This window comes from Candoia aspera, chromosome 8, assembly GCF_035149785.1.
Source record: "Candoia aspera isolate rCanAsp1 chromosome 8, rCanAsp1.hap2, whole genome shotgun sequence".
NCBI lineage: Eukaryota > Metazoa > Chordata > Lepidosauria > Squamata > Boidae > Candoia > Candoia aspera.
In genome coordinates, this window is record NC_086160.1 from 898,824 (window position 1) to 916,014 (window position 17,191).

Sequence of the window (17,191 nt, forward strand, 5' to 3'; positions counted from 1 at the left end):
CCCAGGTGCCCTTGCCACCCTGCGCTTCACTGCCTCAGCCGACTTTCTTCTTGCTCCCGCTGCTGGCGAGGCATGCCCAGCCTGGCCCTTTGCAAGGCAGCTGCAGGCTGCCAAGGCCATCATCCCGAGGTCGCGCAGGGCGGTTTCCTTTCCAAAGGTGCAAAGCAGGGCGACGTACCTGGGGGCACCACCGGGTGGCAGCAGAGAGGGGGAGCGGGAGGAGGATGGCTTTGCCCCGCCTCCCCATTTCTGGGTTGGGGGAAATCCCTTGGACTGGCCCCCTCCTCACTGACTGGCTCACAGAAAACCTTTACTTGAAGGAAAGGCAGAGTTGGATGCCCATGAATGAATCCAAGACTAATCCTGTTGGCATTACCTGTTAGCAAAACAGTGTGCTGATGTTACCACCCAGCAGGGGCGAATAAGGCTTCCAGCACAGAAGTTTTTGCCAATGTTTATGGTGGCCAGCCAGGGATGGGATCCTGGCAAGGCAGAAGATCCGCCTACAATCCTGGGTCTTACGAATTTCTGCTTCTTGTGTCTCCTCCCGCACATCCTCTTGACCGCAGCAAAGTCATCCAAGACTTCTGGAGGGGGCGATGGCGGTGGGGGCGGCTTCCTGCGCCTGCTTTCTGAAGGAAGGGTAAGGATACAGTATCTCTGGCTTCCTCACTGAATTTCTACTCAGTTTACTTTTCAGAATATTATTGTAGAATGAAGGAAACTGTCCTCACTATGACTTCTGCAATGTAGCAGAGGACAAATTTCTAACACCCCTTTCTTGAGTCACCCCAGGATGATCAGGGTGAAAACGCCCGCAGGAAGTTTGAAATCATTTCCAGAATCATTCCATCCTGCTGGTGCTCCACAATCCAATCTCTCTTTCTCATACCGTTCCTCTCCCGTTATTCCGAGCCTCCGCACCACTCCCATTTCTTTATTACTGGGGAGGTGTCAGATGGAGTCATATGACCAATTATGCCTCCATGAAGCTTCAGTTTGATTCTAATGCAGCTCAGATCAGGGTACTTTTACCAGCTCAGATTAAGTGCCTCCAAATGGCTTAGGAGAGATGAGAAGGTGCTTTGGCTTTACTGAGTCTCAAACACGGTTGCAGCTTCTCTTCCATATATTGAGGGGGCACTGACAGGAGTGAGGGTCTCCTTGATAGTGACATGAATGTTGTTGCACTAAAGTTGGCCAACCAGAATGCTGCTGCTGCTGGGACACTGTAGCCCCTGCCTCTGCCGCCTTTTGGCCAGGAGACGCTTAAGCAGGTTCAGCGGGAGGGACCGAGACACTCCGATTAGGCAAGTGGTTCTGGGGATGCTTGCCTTTAGACTAGTCTGCCATCTCTGTCTCCATCTTCACCTCTACCAGTGATCTCACACACACACACACACGCACACGCACACACAGAGAGTTCTTTCAGACTTTCTTGAACCTGCAGCAGAAGAGGCTGACATTGCCAATGAGCCCGCTGAGAAAAGCAACCAGTCAGAGGTTGGTGGGCTCAAAGACCTTTTGTAATTCTCTCAATAATTTTTGCAAGGTTTTAACTTTAAAACTGGGATACTCTTATTGTTGGTATTATTGCTTTTCCTGCTTGGAAAGTAAGCTGCAGAGGAACCATGGTAACAAATCGTCTTCTTAAGTGTTTGGCAGGGTGACAAGGTCAGGCCTCATTTGGTTAACAAGGTTTAAGTGTCCAAATGACCTTATATGGGAAACTGAAACCATCCTCTGCTTTCTTGTTTAATTTACATTTAAATAAGCCAGCTCTGCCAGCTCCTTGCTCCTTTGCTCTCTTGCTTCTCCTGTTTGCAGCCTCTCTTTCTGCTCAGCACACTTGCATGTGTGCGTGTGCTTGTAATATGTTTTTTGTATTTAAGGACTTTGCCCATCCAGGGCTCTGGATGAGGAAACTGTTTGTGTTCTATGCTGTGTTCGAATACAATTATTTTTGTTGAAATTCCTGGTGTCTTCCTTCTGATCTCTTGGGCCAAATGCTTTCTAGCACTCTGCACAAACTCCAACACTTATCTCTAAGCTCCTCTATTCCTTTTGTAGCAAATGAAAAACATTCCCTTGGCATGTTAAGCTCTTGCTGGGTTGGCCTTCCCAGCTGCCACCATGTTAAAAGAGCCCCTGGGGAATATTTCAAAATTTTATTGTGGTAAATCCTTGAAACTGGCTGAGACTTTCTTTGCAGGGTTAATGTCCTTGACATCCCTCCTCTTTTCATCCCATTCTGCCAGACAGGGAAGCCACTGCAGGCAATCCAATCCTGCCTGTTTTAACCTGTGCTCAAACCTTTTACTGAATCAAATCTCAAATGCTTTGAATCCAGCCTTGCTGCCTTTGAATCCGTAGTCACAAATCTGAACCAAATCTCCCCACCTTCAAATCTGGCTGCATTCAATCTTCACTGATTAGCACATGCCTCCTGCGATGCAGAGGTGAAAACAGTGCTCAAAAAGTGAGCATTTGTTTTGGGACATAATTGATAGGCTGTTGGGCTAGGGCGAATGAGGCAGCCTGTGGGGTCGCACCTTTCTCCCCAGCTTCCAAGCCAGAGGTCTTCCTCATTCCCCAGGAGGGCTGCTATGGCAGACACAATCCTCTGAGGACCCCCGCTTCTGGCCCAGCAGGGTCTGAGGGGTGGGGGCGGGTAGAGACGGCAGGCGGGTGGATCTGATCCAGCGAGATGCTGTGCCTGCAGTTGTTCTCCTGGACATTTCTGGCATCATACAAACTGAGTCATAACCACAGTTTTTTTTTTAAGTTTACATTTACTTAAGGGCACTTATATCCATGCTTGTGTTACGTTAGCAGCGTAATGCAAGTTGAATCCTGCAGAATACAAGTTGCTTACCACATGATGAAATATTGCAGTATCCCCAAGAGAGTCTGCCATCCTGGATGAAATAGCACCATGGCTGTTCGTCCTCATCTGGACTTCTAAGGCAATGGAAACAGGGAAGGAATTAGCTCTCCAAGCCACACTGACAGCCCGGCCCCATTTCTTCCCATTTCGTCGCGAGCAGAAGGCACCTGTTCTTCAAGCATAAATCTGACTTAGGATTTGCTACTCTCAGGGGGAGGGGTGGGGAAGAGACTCCACGCTGGGTCTCCTCCTTGGCCTTCAGGAGATGCCATCGGTCCGGGAGGGGGCTTCCTTCCATTCAGGTGGGCTTTGTGGAACCCTCCTCCTCTCCCCTCCAGGGACTGCCATAAGTGGGGCCTGGGGTCAGAGGTCACCCGATTCAATGGCTCTCTTCTCTTGGCTTCTCTAGAGGGTCTTCCTCCCCACACTTGCCTTGTTTCTTGGCCATGCGGCCCACTGTGCTTCTGTTCCCAGCCTGTTCACAGTTGGGGAGTTTGGCCGTAAATTGATCACACTGCATAGGAGCCTGGTCCCTTTTATAAAGTAATCTGAAGGAATTCTCTCTAACAAATGTAGGAATGACTTGGAAAGATTTTTTTCAGCTACAGTTCTTCCCACATTAATTGAGGTATGCTTCTTTGAAGTCTACCTCCCACATTTCTTTAAGAATTTGTTTAGGATGGCAAACAATTGTATTAAGAGGGTGTAAATTTTAGAAACTGCTCCTTTCAGACTTTCTAAACACAAATTTTCCAAAAGTTTCGCTTTTCCTTTGGCAATTTCATCTATTTCACGGGAGGCACTTAAAGACTGAATTCTAAATAATTGAACCACAAATGAGATTCCTATCAATTCTGTTGCTGCTGAAGTGCTATCTCCTGTGTCAGCCCCTACATTGCAACGGTAGGATGTCCAGGAAATTCCTAAACATTTCCCAGGCTCGGGGACAGGGGACCATGCGGTCCCTCTGGTGACGTTGGCCTCTCCTGGGTTCCTGCTCTTCTGGACAACCGTGGCCTCTTTTGACGTGTTTTTCTTTTTCTCTCCAAGCTTCCTGCATTCCTTTCATAGCAAATGAAAAATTTCATGAGAGGGAGACCCAGGTGTTTCTATAGGCTGAATTGCCACAGCCTTGGCTTGGATGCAGAACTCCCCACACCAAAGTTTGGAGTGGTTCTTAAACTGACAGCAGGATGGAATTGGATTAGGCTTAATTAGACTTAAACTCTTCAGCAAAGGATCGTTACTGTCCTAACAGCCAGGAAACACGCTGAGACAAGGAACTGGTCTCTAATGTTTATTGCTAGTACATAACAGGAATCCTAACAAACTGAAGAAGCATGGGAAAAACCCAGACATATAAACCCCAAAGGTTAAGGCAGTCCCGATCTGTGTCTCTTTGAATGGCTGACCAATTCCTCAGTGCTACGCATGCACTTAACAGTCTGGATGGGAGCCCCCTGCTTGCCATCCTTACTCATGACAGTTACCTTGTCGTGGTGCTGGAGCTTGAGCACCTCAATGATGCCATGAGCTAAACCGTGAAGGGCCACCCAAGACGGGAAGGTCATGACAGAGAGGTCAGACTAAATGCGATCCCTGGGGAAGGTAATGGCAACCCACCCCAGTATTCTTGCCGTGAAAACTAAATGGATCAGTACAACCAGAGATATGTCGGTATACCATCGGAAGATGAGACCCCCAGGTCGGAAGATGGTCAAAATGCTACTGGGGAGGAACAGAGGATGAGTTCAACTAGCCCCAGACGTGATAACGCAGCTAGCTCAAAGCCGAAAGGACGGCTAGCAGCCGACGGTGCTGGTGGTGAACAGCGAATCCGATGTTCTAAGGATCAACACACCATTGGAACCTGGAATGTAAGATCTATGAGCCAGGGCAAATTGGATGTGGTTATTGGTGACATGTCAAGATTAAAGATAGACATTTTGGGCGTCAGTGAACTGAAATGGACTGGAATGGGCCACTTCACATCAAATGACCACCAGATCTACTACTGTGGACAAGAGGACCACAGAAGAAATGGAGTAGCCTTCATAATTAATAGTAAAGTGGCAAAAGTAGTGCTTGGATACAATCCAAAAAACAACAGAACGATCTCAATTCGAATTCAGGGCAAGCCATCTAACATCACAGTGATCCAAATATACGCCCCAACCACAAATGCTGAAGAAGCTGAAGTAGAGCAATTCTATGAGGATCTGCAGCACCTACTGGACAACATGCCTAAAAGAGATGTTATTTTCATCACGGGAGACTGGAATGCTAAGGTGGGCAGTCAAACAACACCTGGAATTACAGGTAAGCATGGCCTGGGAGAACAAAATGAAGCAGGACATAGGCTGATAGAATTTTGCCAAGACAACTCACTCTGCATAACAAACACTCCCTTCCAACAACCTAAGAGACGGTTTTATACATGGACTTCACCAGATGGACAACACCAAAATCAGATTGACTACATCCTTTGCAGCCAAAGGTGGTGGACATCTATACAGTCGGTAAAAACAAGACCTGGAGCTGACTGTAGTTCAGATCACGAACTTCTTCTTGCACAATTTAGGATCAGACTAAAGAGATTAGGGAAGACCCACTGATCAGCTAGATATGAGCTCACTAATATTCCTAAGGAATATGCAGTGGAGGTGAAGAATTGATTTAAGGGACTGGACTTAGTAGATAGGGTCCTGGAAGAACTCTGGACAGAAGTTCGCAACATTGTTCAGGTGGCGGCAACAAAATACATCCCAAAGAAAGAGAAAACCAAGAAGGCAAAATGGCTGTCTGCTGAGACACTAGAAGTAGCCCAAGAAAGAAGGAAAGCAAAAGGCAACAGTGATAGAGGGACATATGCCCAACTAAATGCAAAATTCCAGAGGTTAGCCAGAAGAGACAAGGAATTATTTTTAAACAAGCAATGTGCGGAAGTGGAAGAAGACAATAGAATAGGAAGGACAAGAGACCTCTTCCAGAAAATTAGAAACATTGGAGGTAAATTCCAGGCAAAAATGGGTATGATCAAAAACAAAGATGGCAAGGACCTAACAGAAGAAGAAGAGATCAAGAAAAGGTGGCAAGAATATACGGAAGACCTGTATAGGAAGGATAATAATATCAGGGATAGCTTTGACGGTGTGGTCAGTGAGCTAGAGCCAGACATCCTGAAGAGTGAGGTTGAATGGGCCTTAAGAAGCATTGCTAATAACAAGGCAGCAGGAGACGACGGCATCCCAGCTGAACTGTTCAACATCTTGCAAGATGTCAAGGTAATGCATGCTATATGCCAGCAAATTTGGAAAACACAAGAATGGCCATCAGAGTGGAAAAAATCAACTTATATCCCCATACCAAACAAGGGATACACTAAAGAATGTTCATACTATCGAACAGTGGCACTCATTTCACATGCCAGTAAGGTAATGCTCCAGATCCTGCAAGGTAGACTTCAGCAATTCATGGAGCGAGAATTGCCAGATGTACAAGCTGGGTTTAGAAAAGGCAGAGGAACTAGGGACCAAATTGCCAATATCTGATGGATAATGGAAAAAGCCAGGGAGTTTCAGAAAAACATCTATTTCTGTTTTATTGACTATTCTAAAGCCTTTGACTGTGTGGACCATAACAAATTGTGGCAAGTTCTTAGTGGTATGGGAATACCAAGTCATCTTGTCTGCCTCCTGAAGAATCTGTATAATGACCAAGTAGCAACAGTAAGAACAGACCACAGAAGAACAGGCTGGTTTAAGATTGGGAAAGGAGTACGGCAGGGCTGTATACTCTCACCCTACCTATTCAACTTGTACACAGAACACATCATGCGACATGCTGGGCTTGAGGAATCCAAGGCTGGAGTTAAAATTGCTGGAAGAAACATTAACAATCTCAGATATGCAGATGATACCATTTTGATGGCTGAAAGTGAAGAGGAACAGAGGAGCCTTATGATGAAGGTGAAAGAAGAAAGTGCAAAAGCTGGCTTGCAGCTAAACCTCCAAAAAACCAAGATTATGGCAACCAGCTTGATTGATAACTAGCAAATAGAGGGAGAAAACGTAGAGGCCACTTCATATTTCTGGGTGCAAAGATTACTGCAGATGCTGACTGCAGTCAGGAAATCAGAAGACGCTTAATCCTTGGGAGAAGAGCAATGACAACTCTCGATAAAATAGTTAAGAGCAGAGACATCACACTGACAACAAAGGTCCGCATAGTTAAAGCAATGGTGTTCCCTGTAGTAACATATGGCTGCGAGAGCTGGACCATAAGGAAGGCTGAGCCAAGGGAGATCGATGCTTTTGAACTGTGGTGTTGGAGGAAAATCCTGAGAGTGCCTCGGACTGCAAGAAGATCCAACCAGTCCATCCTCCAGGAAATGAAGCCAGACTGCTCACTTGAGGGAATGGTATTGAAGGCAAAACCGAAATACTTTGGCCACATAACGAGAAGACAGGACAGCCTGGAGAAGATGCTGAGGGCAAAAGGAAGAGGGGCCGACCGAGGGCAAGATGGATGGATGATATTCTAGAGGTGACGGACTCGTCCCTGGGGGAGCTGGGGGTGTTGACGACCGACAGGAAGCTCTGGCGTGGGCTGGTCCATGAAGTCACGAAGAGTCGGAAGCGACTAAACGAATAAACAACACAACAAAGACTTAAACTAAACCAGTAATTTTCTGAGAAGTGACAAACATGTCATGGCGATCCCTAGTTGTGCCAATAATCTATCTCAAACGGTTCACTTGTGATAACTCAAGAAGCTGGACTACAGCAGCCTTCAGTGTACTGGACCCGACAGGCCAGGAGGATCCACCAGAAAAGGGGCACACCTGAATCTGGGACCATAAATAAATAATTTGCATTTGTTTCACGTATGACTTTGTAACCTGCTCCAGTGCTACAAGTTCTACCTATTCTCCTCTTAGAAGCTGATGCCTTATAGATTCTCAGGGTTTTTCTCTTTGTGTTGCTCCTTCAGATCCTTATTTCTCTCACACATTTCTGTTTGTTCCTCCGTGTAATGGTTTTCCAGGATTTGGTTTCAGAATTTACAGTTCCTCTTAATATCCATGTGACTGTACCCCAAATCGTGTAACAGGGAGTCTTGTAGTGCAGAGGAGATTGCCTTTGCTCTGCGAAGGTTCTCGCCCCACAAGGACAGCATGAGGACCATGCAGGTTGTGTCTGCATGTGTTGTATGTATCCCTCGTTTCTGAGTCAAAGAAAATACCTGCTAAGTACAGACATCCTATTCCAAACTGTTCTCGCACAAGAGTTACCCCTCAGGCATTTTACCGGCAGTACGAATGGGATCCCAATCCCAGCTGCACCACGTTTGCTTGAAGGTCGTAGTGAAAGAGGTCGGAATTCCATGGGAGACAATTGTCTCCAGAAGCGGTCTTCTTGGCAAGGCCCTTGTAGTTGGTCCCAGGACCAGGATAGCAGGATTGATTAGGAACTGAGGAAAGAAAGGCAAAAGATCCCAGTCAGTGCCAAAGAAGCATCTATCAGACCCTCATTAATCACGTCCTAATCACTGTATCCACCAAGCTGATCCACAGTCTAAGTTATTCCTATCCCATCTGTGATGGGGATCCCTATCCTGGCTTTGGACAGAAGGCATCAGAAGAACTGGGAAATGATACTGGAGTGGGAGAGCCGACACTCCAACAGACAGAAATAAAATTCAAATGGATCTTGACAAGGGGGGTTGGGGGGTTGGGGCTGAAAATAGCAGACTGAAATGTATCAGAGACCAAGAAGTAGCTACACATTTCTAAAACAGATATCCAATGTGCAGGGGTAGGATATGGATACCTGCCTTGGCAGTAGGTCTTAATACCATATTCAGGAATTGAATGTGAGCCAGCAGTGTGGTATGTTCAGGGGTAGGGCAAATTTATGTTTGAGTCACATCAACAAATGTTTCCAGATAAAAAGAAGACACTGTAAGAGGAGAGCCATGCTAGTCTACGGTGGCAAACCATCAGGAGGAGCCTGGTAGCGCCTTTTCTCACAAATCAATTTTATTAAAGGGCAGAAGCTTTTGAGAGCTGCGTCTCCCTTCGCCGGATGCAGAGAGTGGCTGGCCTGATGTAGGGTTTAAGTTGGGGGGCAGGTGGGGGGCAGGTGGGGGGAAGAGGGGGGAAGAGGGGGCAGCTATGCAGATGCAGGTTGCAGGTGGGACAGATTGCAAGGACCTTATCAGCTAGCCACTGTGGTGTGTTACAAATCCACTGTGCTTGTTGAGACCTTCTGAGATGGCCTGAAACCTTTGAATGTCTGCAAGTTAAAAACTTTCTCACTCAGAAGTCCCACTTTTCCAAAACAATCACTCTGAGGTCTGCCATGGCATGTTCTGGGAGGCTGAAATGCTCCAATATTACTTTGCCCTTGTTTTGATTCCTGATGTCAAACTTGTGGCCATTAATTATTTGGGGTAAAGCTTGTCCTGTTCGTCTTTCATAGAATCCAGAGGAGCATTAGTGGCAGATGATGGCATATATCACATTAGAGGAAGAACATGTGAAATGCCTCTAATCTTGTGTGTATTTGTTGGAGCCTGTCATGGTCCTGTTTGTGAAGATTTGGGGCATAGTAGACATCTAGGTTTGTTACTTCCCATGTTGGCACCATTGTCCTGTTGTTTCTTGTTGCGGGAATCTGCGTCAGGTTGGGTGGCTGTGTGTATGCAGGTATGGGCCTCCCACCCAGTGCCTGAGAAACTGCACTGTCATTGTCCAATATGGATTGTGGTTTATTAATAGAGTGGGTTGAACTATGAGCTGTGGGTGACAACCAGTGGTGTTCTGTTATCTGTTATCTGCCTTTTAATAGGTCATTCCTGGGAATTGATCTGGAACTATTGGTTTGTCTATTGATCTCAGAGGGGAAGTTCAGTCTTCTGAATGCCTGGTTTAATTTCATCAGCTGAACATCTCTGCCAAGTGGGTTAGAACTAATGTGGTTGTAGCACAGAGCTTGGCTATATGTGGTGTTTATGTGTCCACTCTGTAGTTTTATGGTGACATTAAAGAAATGGACTTTTTCTGTAAGTAAGTCTATCCTGAGGTTGATGGTGGGCTGGAAGTTGTTGAAATCATGAAGGAATTTCATGAGAGATTCATTTCCATGGGTTCAGATGATGAAAATGTCATCAATGAAAAGAAGCACAATTCTAGGTCAGCCATGGAGATACATGTGCCCATGGCTGTGTGCCCATAGCTGTGCCACTGATCTGCAGGTACGTGTTATTGCCAAAGACGAAGTAGTTATGGGTGAGTACAACTCAGGTACAACTCAAGTATGGATAGTTATGGGTCAGTACAACTCAAAAGAAGTAATTGCATCACCTTATTCTGCACTGTTCCAACCTCAGGTACAATGTTCAATTTGGACACCAGACTTTGGAAGTTATTCGGACAAAAGATACAGAGAAGAGAAATGTGTGTATTTTCTGCATTCTTTCTTTTTAGAAGCTAACGATGGTAGTAACGTTGGGTTTCGCCATCGTGTGGTAGCTCGTGGGAACTGTAATGAGTTCTGTTCCCTGGAGTTTCACACCACCTGCCCACAACACGGTCATCCAGCCACGTCAGTTTTAGTTATGCTTAAATAGTTACAAAGCATATATTCTGCCACTCATCATCCCTCTTCCCAAAAGCAGGGCTAATATTTGCAGGAGTACCTCAGACAGCACTGGGGGGAAGAGAAGCAGGGCGGGGGGGGGGGCAGGGGGAACACAGCTCCAGCTTTTGCTGCTGAAAATTACAAATTAAGGGATGCCAGGTGGGTGGTGGGTGGGGAGAGAAGGACATGCCAGAGGAAGCTCTGCCAACTGCCTGAGCTGGCAGCTTTTTTCTCCCATTTTTCCACTGGGACAACAGTTTTGGATCTTGTAAGGAAGCGACGGCCAGTTTGTCAAAGAACTTGTACAGTATGGGGAATTTGAATTTGTTTTCCCAGCAGATCTGAAATTCTGTCCCTTCGCCTTGCAGGGATTTACCCACACCCCGCCCCCCCTGCCCCTTGCCCAAGCAGGCCTTTCTCATTGCCCCGAGGGTGCAGCTGCGGACCTAGCCATACCAAGGCGGTGGAGCTCACTCACAGGGAATGTGCCCGCGCCTCTCCCGCTCCTGGCCAAAGCTCACCCAGGTTGCAGAATCTGCCTCCAAAAGGGTGGCTGCAGACACAGACGGTCCGGTTCGAGCCGAGGGTCCTCCTGCAAGAGCGGCCGTGGAGGCAGGGGTCGGAGGGGCAGCCTGCGGGAATGGGAGCACAGCCAAAGGTGGCTCTTAAATCCAGCATTTTCCTGACAATTGCAAAGCACGACAGCTACAATTTAACTGGCTTTTCTCTTCATTAAAAACTCCTACTTCGCAGACAGTATTTTTTAGAGTTCTCTAGCCACAATGTGCTTCCTCTTAGTGCTGTTTTTCAGAACAAATATTTAAGAATTCTCACATGCAGAACATGTTTAGGTATATTCACTTTAAATGTTGGAAAACAGCTAATAGTAGAATGTGGCTTTTCTTTCTTTCTTTCTTTCTTTCTTTCTTTCTCTTTCTTTCTTTCTTTCTTTCTTTCTTTTCCTTCCTTCCTTCCTTCCTTCCTTCCTTCCTTCCTTCCTTCCTTCGCAATATTTATGTACTGGCCAATCAAATGACCCTTTTTAATCTCGGTCCCTGTTCTCTTCTGAGGCTTCTTCACCATCTCTTTGCAAGGCCTCAAATGAGCAACTATAACTAAGACACACAATGTGGACATTTTGCCACAATACCTGTATACAGTTCCGGATGGCAGTTGGTTGCGCTGTTGACACACGTGCACACCTGCACTAAGCCTTGGTAGATTGTGGCCCAGCTTTCTCCAATCTCAAAATATTCATAGAGAGTTTCTTCAAAACATTTTGCTGTGATTAAGCATAAAAACCTTTTATCCAGGACCACTATTATTCTTATCAAAGAAAAACACAGCTCTAAAATCAACCTTTTGGTCCTTAAACCATCATTCATTGCCCTCAGCTGTGTGCCAGATTTACACCAGTAACCCATAAGAAACAATAGCACTGCTGAAGAAGTCTGAACAGGGGCTGGTGAGAAAAGGGTGGACCAGAAGGCGGTGCTGGTGAGAGACTGGCTGGGCCCCGCATCGCCCAGGAAAGCGGTGGGGGAAGGTGGCCCTCTGCGGGAGCCGGGATGTGCGACAGCTCTGGGGACGACCCGAGACTGCCATTTCCTTCTGGCTCTTTCTTGGACTAGGCGGAGGCTGGTCGGGACCCCTTCACGAGCACTGGTGGAGAATTTGGGCTGTGTCCCTGGCACTGCCTGCTCCAGGCACAAAGATGGAAGCACGCGCGTCTTTAGGGTGGTGTTTCTCGACCTCAGTGACTTAAGATGTGTGGACTTCAACTCCCAAAAGTCACTGAGGTCGAGAGACACTGCTTTAGGGAGACCGGTGACTTGCTGCACAGAAATCAGATAGTAAGACGGGCACCAGCCTTTCTAAAATAGTTCAGCAAAACTCTGGGAAAGATGCCTCCTTCCTCTGTTTATGGGATGGGCTTTTTCTGTGCATGATGGTGGAGCCCCTTCAGCAAATGCATCTATGTTTGAACACAGGTAAGTAATTCATATGTAGAACAGTCGGTGAGACTGTAACCATCAGTCTAAGGCCAGCCATAGCCAGAGGGCCAGTGCATTTAGGGGGCACTTCAGCTCGGGGCTGTGGCAGAGCTCCTCGGCAGCTTCAGAAGTTGCACTGAAAGAGGAAAAATAGTAATTTTAAACAAGGTGGTCAAACCGATGTGATTTGACAAGAACTAGAGGGCTGGAGATAGCTTTATTGTAATGATTACAATCAACTAAAACATTCTCAGCCCAGAGCAGTCCCACATGAAGCACGCTCTGCAAGGTGCCCACACCAAAGCTGAGGCCCAACCAAAAACAAGCGTGGAAGGAGCATTAAAGTTGGAGGGGAGGCCAGAAATGAATTCCTGCAGATGAAGGCTCTGGGTTGACACTGTGGGGTTGGATCAGGAATTCCTAAGTGGCAGAATATGGATTCTCAAAATGTTTCTTCCAGCTGGGTCTGGCATTTTTGGGTCTGGCATTTTTCCAGAAGGATTGTTTTTAATCTGAAATGGAAAGATGGGTTCAGAATGGGGATGCACTCACTTTTTTAAAAATGTACAACTTGGTCAAGGGCCGTCTCCTAAACTCCAGAGTGCTCTCCAGGGCTTCCTGGAAATGCCCAGAGCTACAGTGCATGAACCAGCTTTTAAGGGTTTGGCTCAGCTGAAAGAGAATCCCACCTTGGCCATTCCAAGAAACAGCAACTCTCCACTGTCTATTTCAGCCCTTTGTGTTCTCTCTGGGTGTATTTTTAAGGGAGAATGAGCTTCTGGCAGATTGTGTGGTGGCTATCCCATTCCCATTCCCATTCCCCCTCCCAAGCCTGTCCCCAGAGCCTCCTCCAGTGCAACGCTTCCCCACGCCTGTCCCAGAGAAGGGTGGGAGGGAGGAACAAGACGGGCGGCCCATAGTGGCAAGCTCAATGTGGGTGAGCCTGTTTCTTGGCTAGGTTGATTGTGGGATATAGATGAGGTGGGCAGCCATATGCATTTATGAAATAAACAAACAACCATCAACACTCCTCAAGAAACATGAAAGATTCTAAGGTGGCTTTGAGATTTTTGCAGATTCATCAGAAGGAGAAGCTACAGACCCTGAGGCAATTAATGAAATTTTTTGGGGAAAGAGTGATCAGAGGAAACCAGCAGGACCCTCAGAACAGTTGTGGAAATCAAGCAGGTGGCCAGTTGCAGGTGTTGGAATTATCAGGGGTCAACTCAGCATTGTCTCACGAGCATAATAAGAGAGTTTGTCTGGTAGGCGTGTCTCTATTGTGCTTGTGGGAAGCCACATGGGTCACCTGATTCCCTCTTCCTCCTTCTTGAGTCTGGGAAACACACAATCTCCATCTTTACCTCGTTGTCATGAGTGCCGTTGAGCTGAAGTCATCAGCGCAATGGCACACATGACAATAGCAAGGAAACAGGGGAAGGGGCTCAAGATAAGTAGCCATCAACCCATAACGACTAACGGTCAAGAAACAATAGCTAAACGGATCACGGAACACACCCAAGCCATCAGCGCTAATACAACGGAGATCGCCCAGCTGAAAGCAATCACCGGAGGAATAGAGAAACCGATGATGGGCGATCCCGGAACGCCAACGGGGCCTCGCAACCCCTCACCCACCGGCAGGTCAACGTATTGGACAAAGGGGGGTGACGTGACCGCGAGTGAGGGGGCGCTGACCGGCGCGGGGTATTTAAACCCCGCACCGGCGCGCTCCTGTCACTCTCAGCTTTTTTCCCCGATGCTGTACCTACGGATTGCTTCGCCAACCGACCGCCGACCAGTGCGCCTAAACCCACCCCGAAAATTAGCCCCAAACCACCTAACCCGGGGCCGCCCCCTCACCGCCGAATGACCGTGGCCACAGCGACACCAGAGGAAGGCTGGGACGCCTACTGGGGGGAAGAGGACAACGTAGACCCCGACCAGCCGGCGGGAAAAGCTCCCCGCCTGCCCTGAAACGCGTTGCGAGGCAGGCGGTGGGACAGCAGCGCGGACCACCTCGACAGAACGGCGAAAGCCCCGTAATAATGGCGGCAATTAAACTCTCTACCGGCAACGGAGCCACCACGGCCGCGGCACTAGTGGACTCGGGGTGTTCAAAAAACCTCATCCACCCCGACCTAGTCGCCAAACTCGACCTCCGCTGCTTCCCCCTCCCCACGCCGCTGGCATTCCACCAGCTGGACAGCTCTACAGCGGGAGGGAAACCAGCTACGCTGCAAACCGAGCCGGTCACCCTGCAAATGGGCACTCACACCGAATGCACATCGTTCGTCGTCACTCACATCGGACGGCCCATCGCAGTCCTGGGGATGCCATGGCTCGCGACAAACAACCCGCGCATCAACTGGGAGACCCGCACCTTCACATTCGGCGACGGCGAGTATCGGGCACCAGTTCCAGCGGGCAGAACCAACCCCACTGTGGGACGAGCGGAGGTGACTACACAGGACAACGCCGCTATCATAGCAGACCTACCGGAACAATACGCCGACTTCTCCGAGGTCTTCGGAGAGGCGGAAGCTGACCAACTACCCCCCCACCGCAAGATGGATTGCCGGATCGACCTGCTGCCCGACGTCCCCTTACCTAGAACAAAGATCTACTCGATGACCCCGAAGGAGATGGCAACCCTCCGGGAGTTCATCGATAAAAACCTAGACAGGGGATTCATAGAGCCAGCATGCTCACCGGTCGGAGCCCCCGTCTTATTCCGGGAGAAGAAAGACGGCACCCTACGGCTCTGCACCGACTACCGGGGCCTAAACGCGGCTTCCCTGTCCAACAAATACCCCTTACCCCTGGTGAAGGACATGCTCGCCCACCTGTCCACGGGCAAAGTCTTTTCCAAATTGGACCTTCGCGAGGCGTACTATCGCATCCGAATCAGGGAGGGGGACGAATGGAAGACAGCGTTCAACTGCCCCCTAGGCGCCTTCCAGTACAAAGTGCTGCCGTTCGGACTCGCGGGGGCCCCTGGGGTGTTTATGCAGCTCATCAATGAGGTACTGCATGAACACCTGTTCAAAGGGGTCCTTGTCTACATCGATGACGTCCTTATCTACACAAAAACGCACGAGGAACATGTGACCCTAGTCAGGCAAGTCCTCGACAAGCTCAGAAGGGCGCAGCTCTACGCCAAGCCTACAAAGTGCGAATTTCATAAAGTGCGCCTAGACTACCTGGGGTACCGAATCTCCGGGGACGGCATAGAAATGGACCCCGCAAAAGTCGAGGCGGTGCTAAACTGGGAGCGCCCCCGCAACAGACGCCAACTCCAGAGCTTCCTCGGCTTCGCGAATTTTTACAGGTCATTCGCCCGGGGGTTCGCAGAGATAGCCCTCCCCCTAACGGACCTCCTCAAAACCAAAGGGGTGGGGGACACCCGACGCGCCAAGAACCCGGGCACAGTGTTGAATTGGACTCCCGCGTGCCAGACTGCATTCAACAAGCTGAAAGCGCTGTTCACCACGGAGCCAATCCTCGCGCACCCGGACCCAGAACGGCCGTTCGTGGTCCAAGCCGACGCCTCAGACTTCTCCCTGGGGGCCATCCTACTCCAAAAGGACCCCACGGGACTCCTGAAACCATGCGCCTACCTGTCAAGGAAGTTTTCCGAGACAGAAAGGCGATGGCACGTCTGGGAGAAAGAAGCCTTCGCGGTAAAATCGGCGCTAGAAACATGGCAACACCTACTCGAGGGAGCCACCCAACCATTCGAGGTCTGGACCGACCACCGGAACCTCGAGGCCCTACGAACGCCCAGACGCCTTAGCCCAAAACAGGTCCGATGGGCCCAATTCTTCAGCCGCTTTAATTTCCAGCTGAAGTTCATGCCGGGCAAAAAGAACTTCCTGGCCGACGCCCTCTCCCGACTGCCCCAAGACGAAGAGCCCGCCCCAGACACCATTGGGACGGTCCTATCCGCCTCGCAACTGGGGATGGCCGTGACCACCCGAAGCGGCGCCCGGAGACAGCTCGACTCTACGGCGCAACCGACGGCGGGACAACCTGCGACCAGACGAAGCCAACCGCAACTACCAGGGGGAATACGCACGGACATCGCCGCCGCCCTCAAAACCGACCCCTGGTTCCTGGCAAACCCCGACAAGGTAACGATGGCACAGGACCTGGCATGGGGGGAAGGCAGAATCTATGTCCCGGACTCGCAACGCCAAGCGATCTTGCATAGGTCACACGACGCCAAGCAAGCGGGACACTTTGGGTTCCTCAAGACCCTACACCTAACACGGCGTCAATTCTGGTGGCCCGCGCTCAGGCGAGACGTGAAAGCATACGTAGCGTCCTGCCCAACGTGCGCTAGGGCCAAACGGGCACCAGGCAAACCCGCGGGGCTATTACAATGGGTGGCAGAACCCTCCCGCCCATGGGAGGAAATCTCTATGGATTTTATAGTGGACCTCCCACCCAGCCAGAAGAAAACGGCCATTTGGGTGGTGAAGGATTACTTCTCAAAACAGGCCCACTTCATCCCCTGCACGTCGGTCCCGTCCGCACAACAACTAGCCAAACTCTTCCTCATCCACGTGTACAGGCTACACGGATGTCCCGCACGTGTGGTGACCGACAGGGGCACACAGTTCACCTCTAAATTCTGGCAGGCCTTCCTAAAGCTGACGGGGACC

At 49.2% G+C, this 17,191-nt stretch overlaps 1 protein-coding gene across 1 annotated transcript in view; it reads right to left on the minus strand.

Annotated features, from left to right (window-relative positions):
• Positions 1-17,191, minus strand: part of HGFAC (HGF activator) — a 38,621-nt gene that overhangs the window by 6,299 nt on the left and 15,131 nt on the right. The window contains exons 4-8 of the mRNA XM_063310310.1: positions 11,681-11,812; positions 11,052-11,162; positions 8,197-8,359; positions 2,876-2,961; positions 377-632 (exon numbers count right to left, since the gene is read on the minus strand). Of these exons, the coding sequence (XP_063166380.1) occupies positions 377-632; positions 2,876-2,961; positions 8,197-8,359; positions 11,052-11,162; positions 11,681-11,812 (748 nt within the window). The remainder of the gene's footprint in view (positions 1-376; positions 633-2,875; positions 2,962-8,196; positions 8,360-11,051; positions 11,163-11,680; positions 11,813-17,191) is intronic.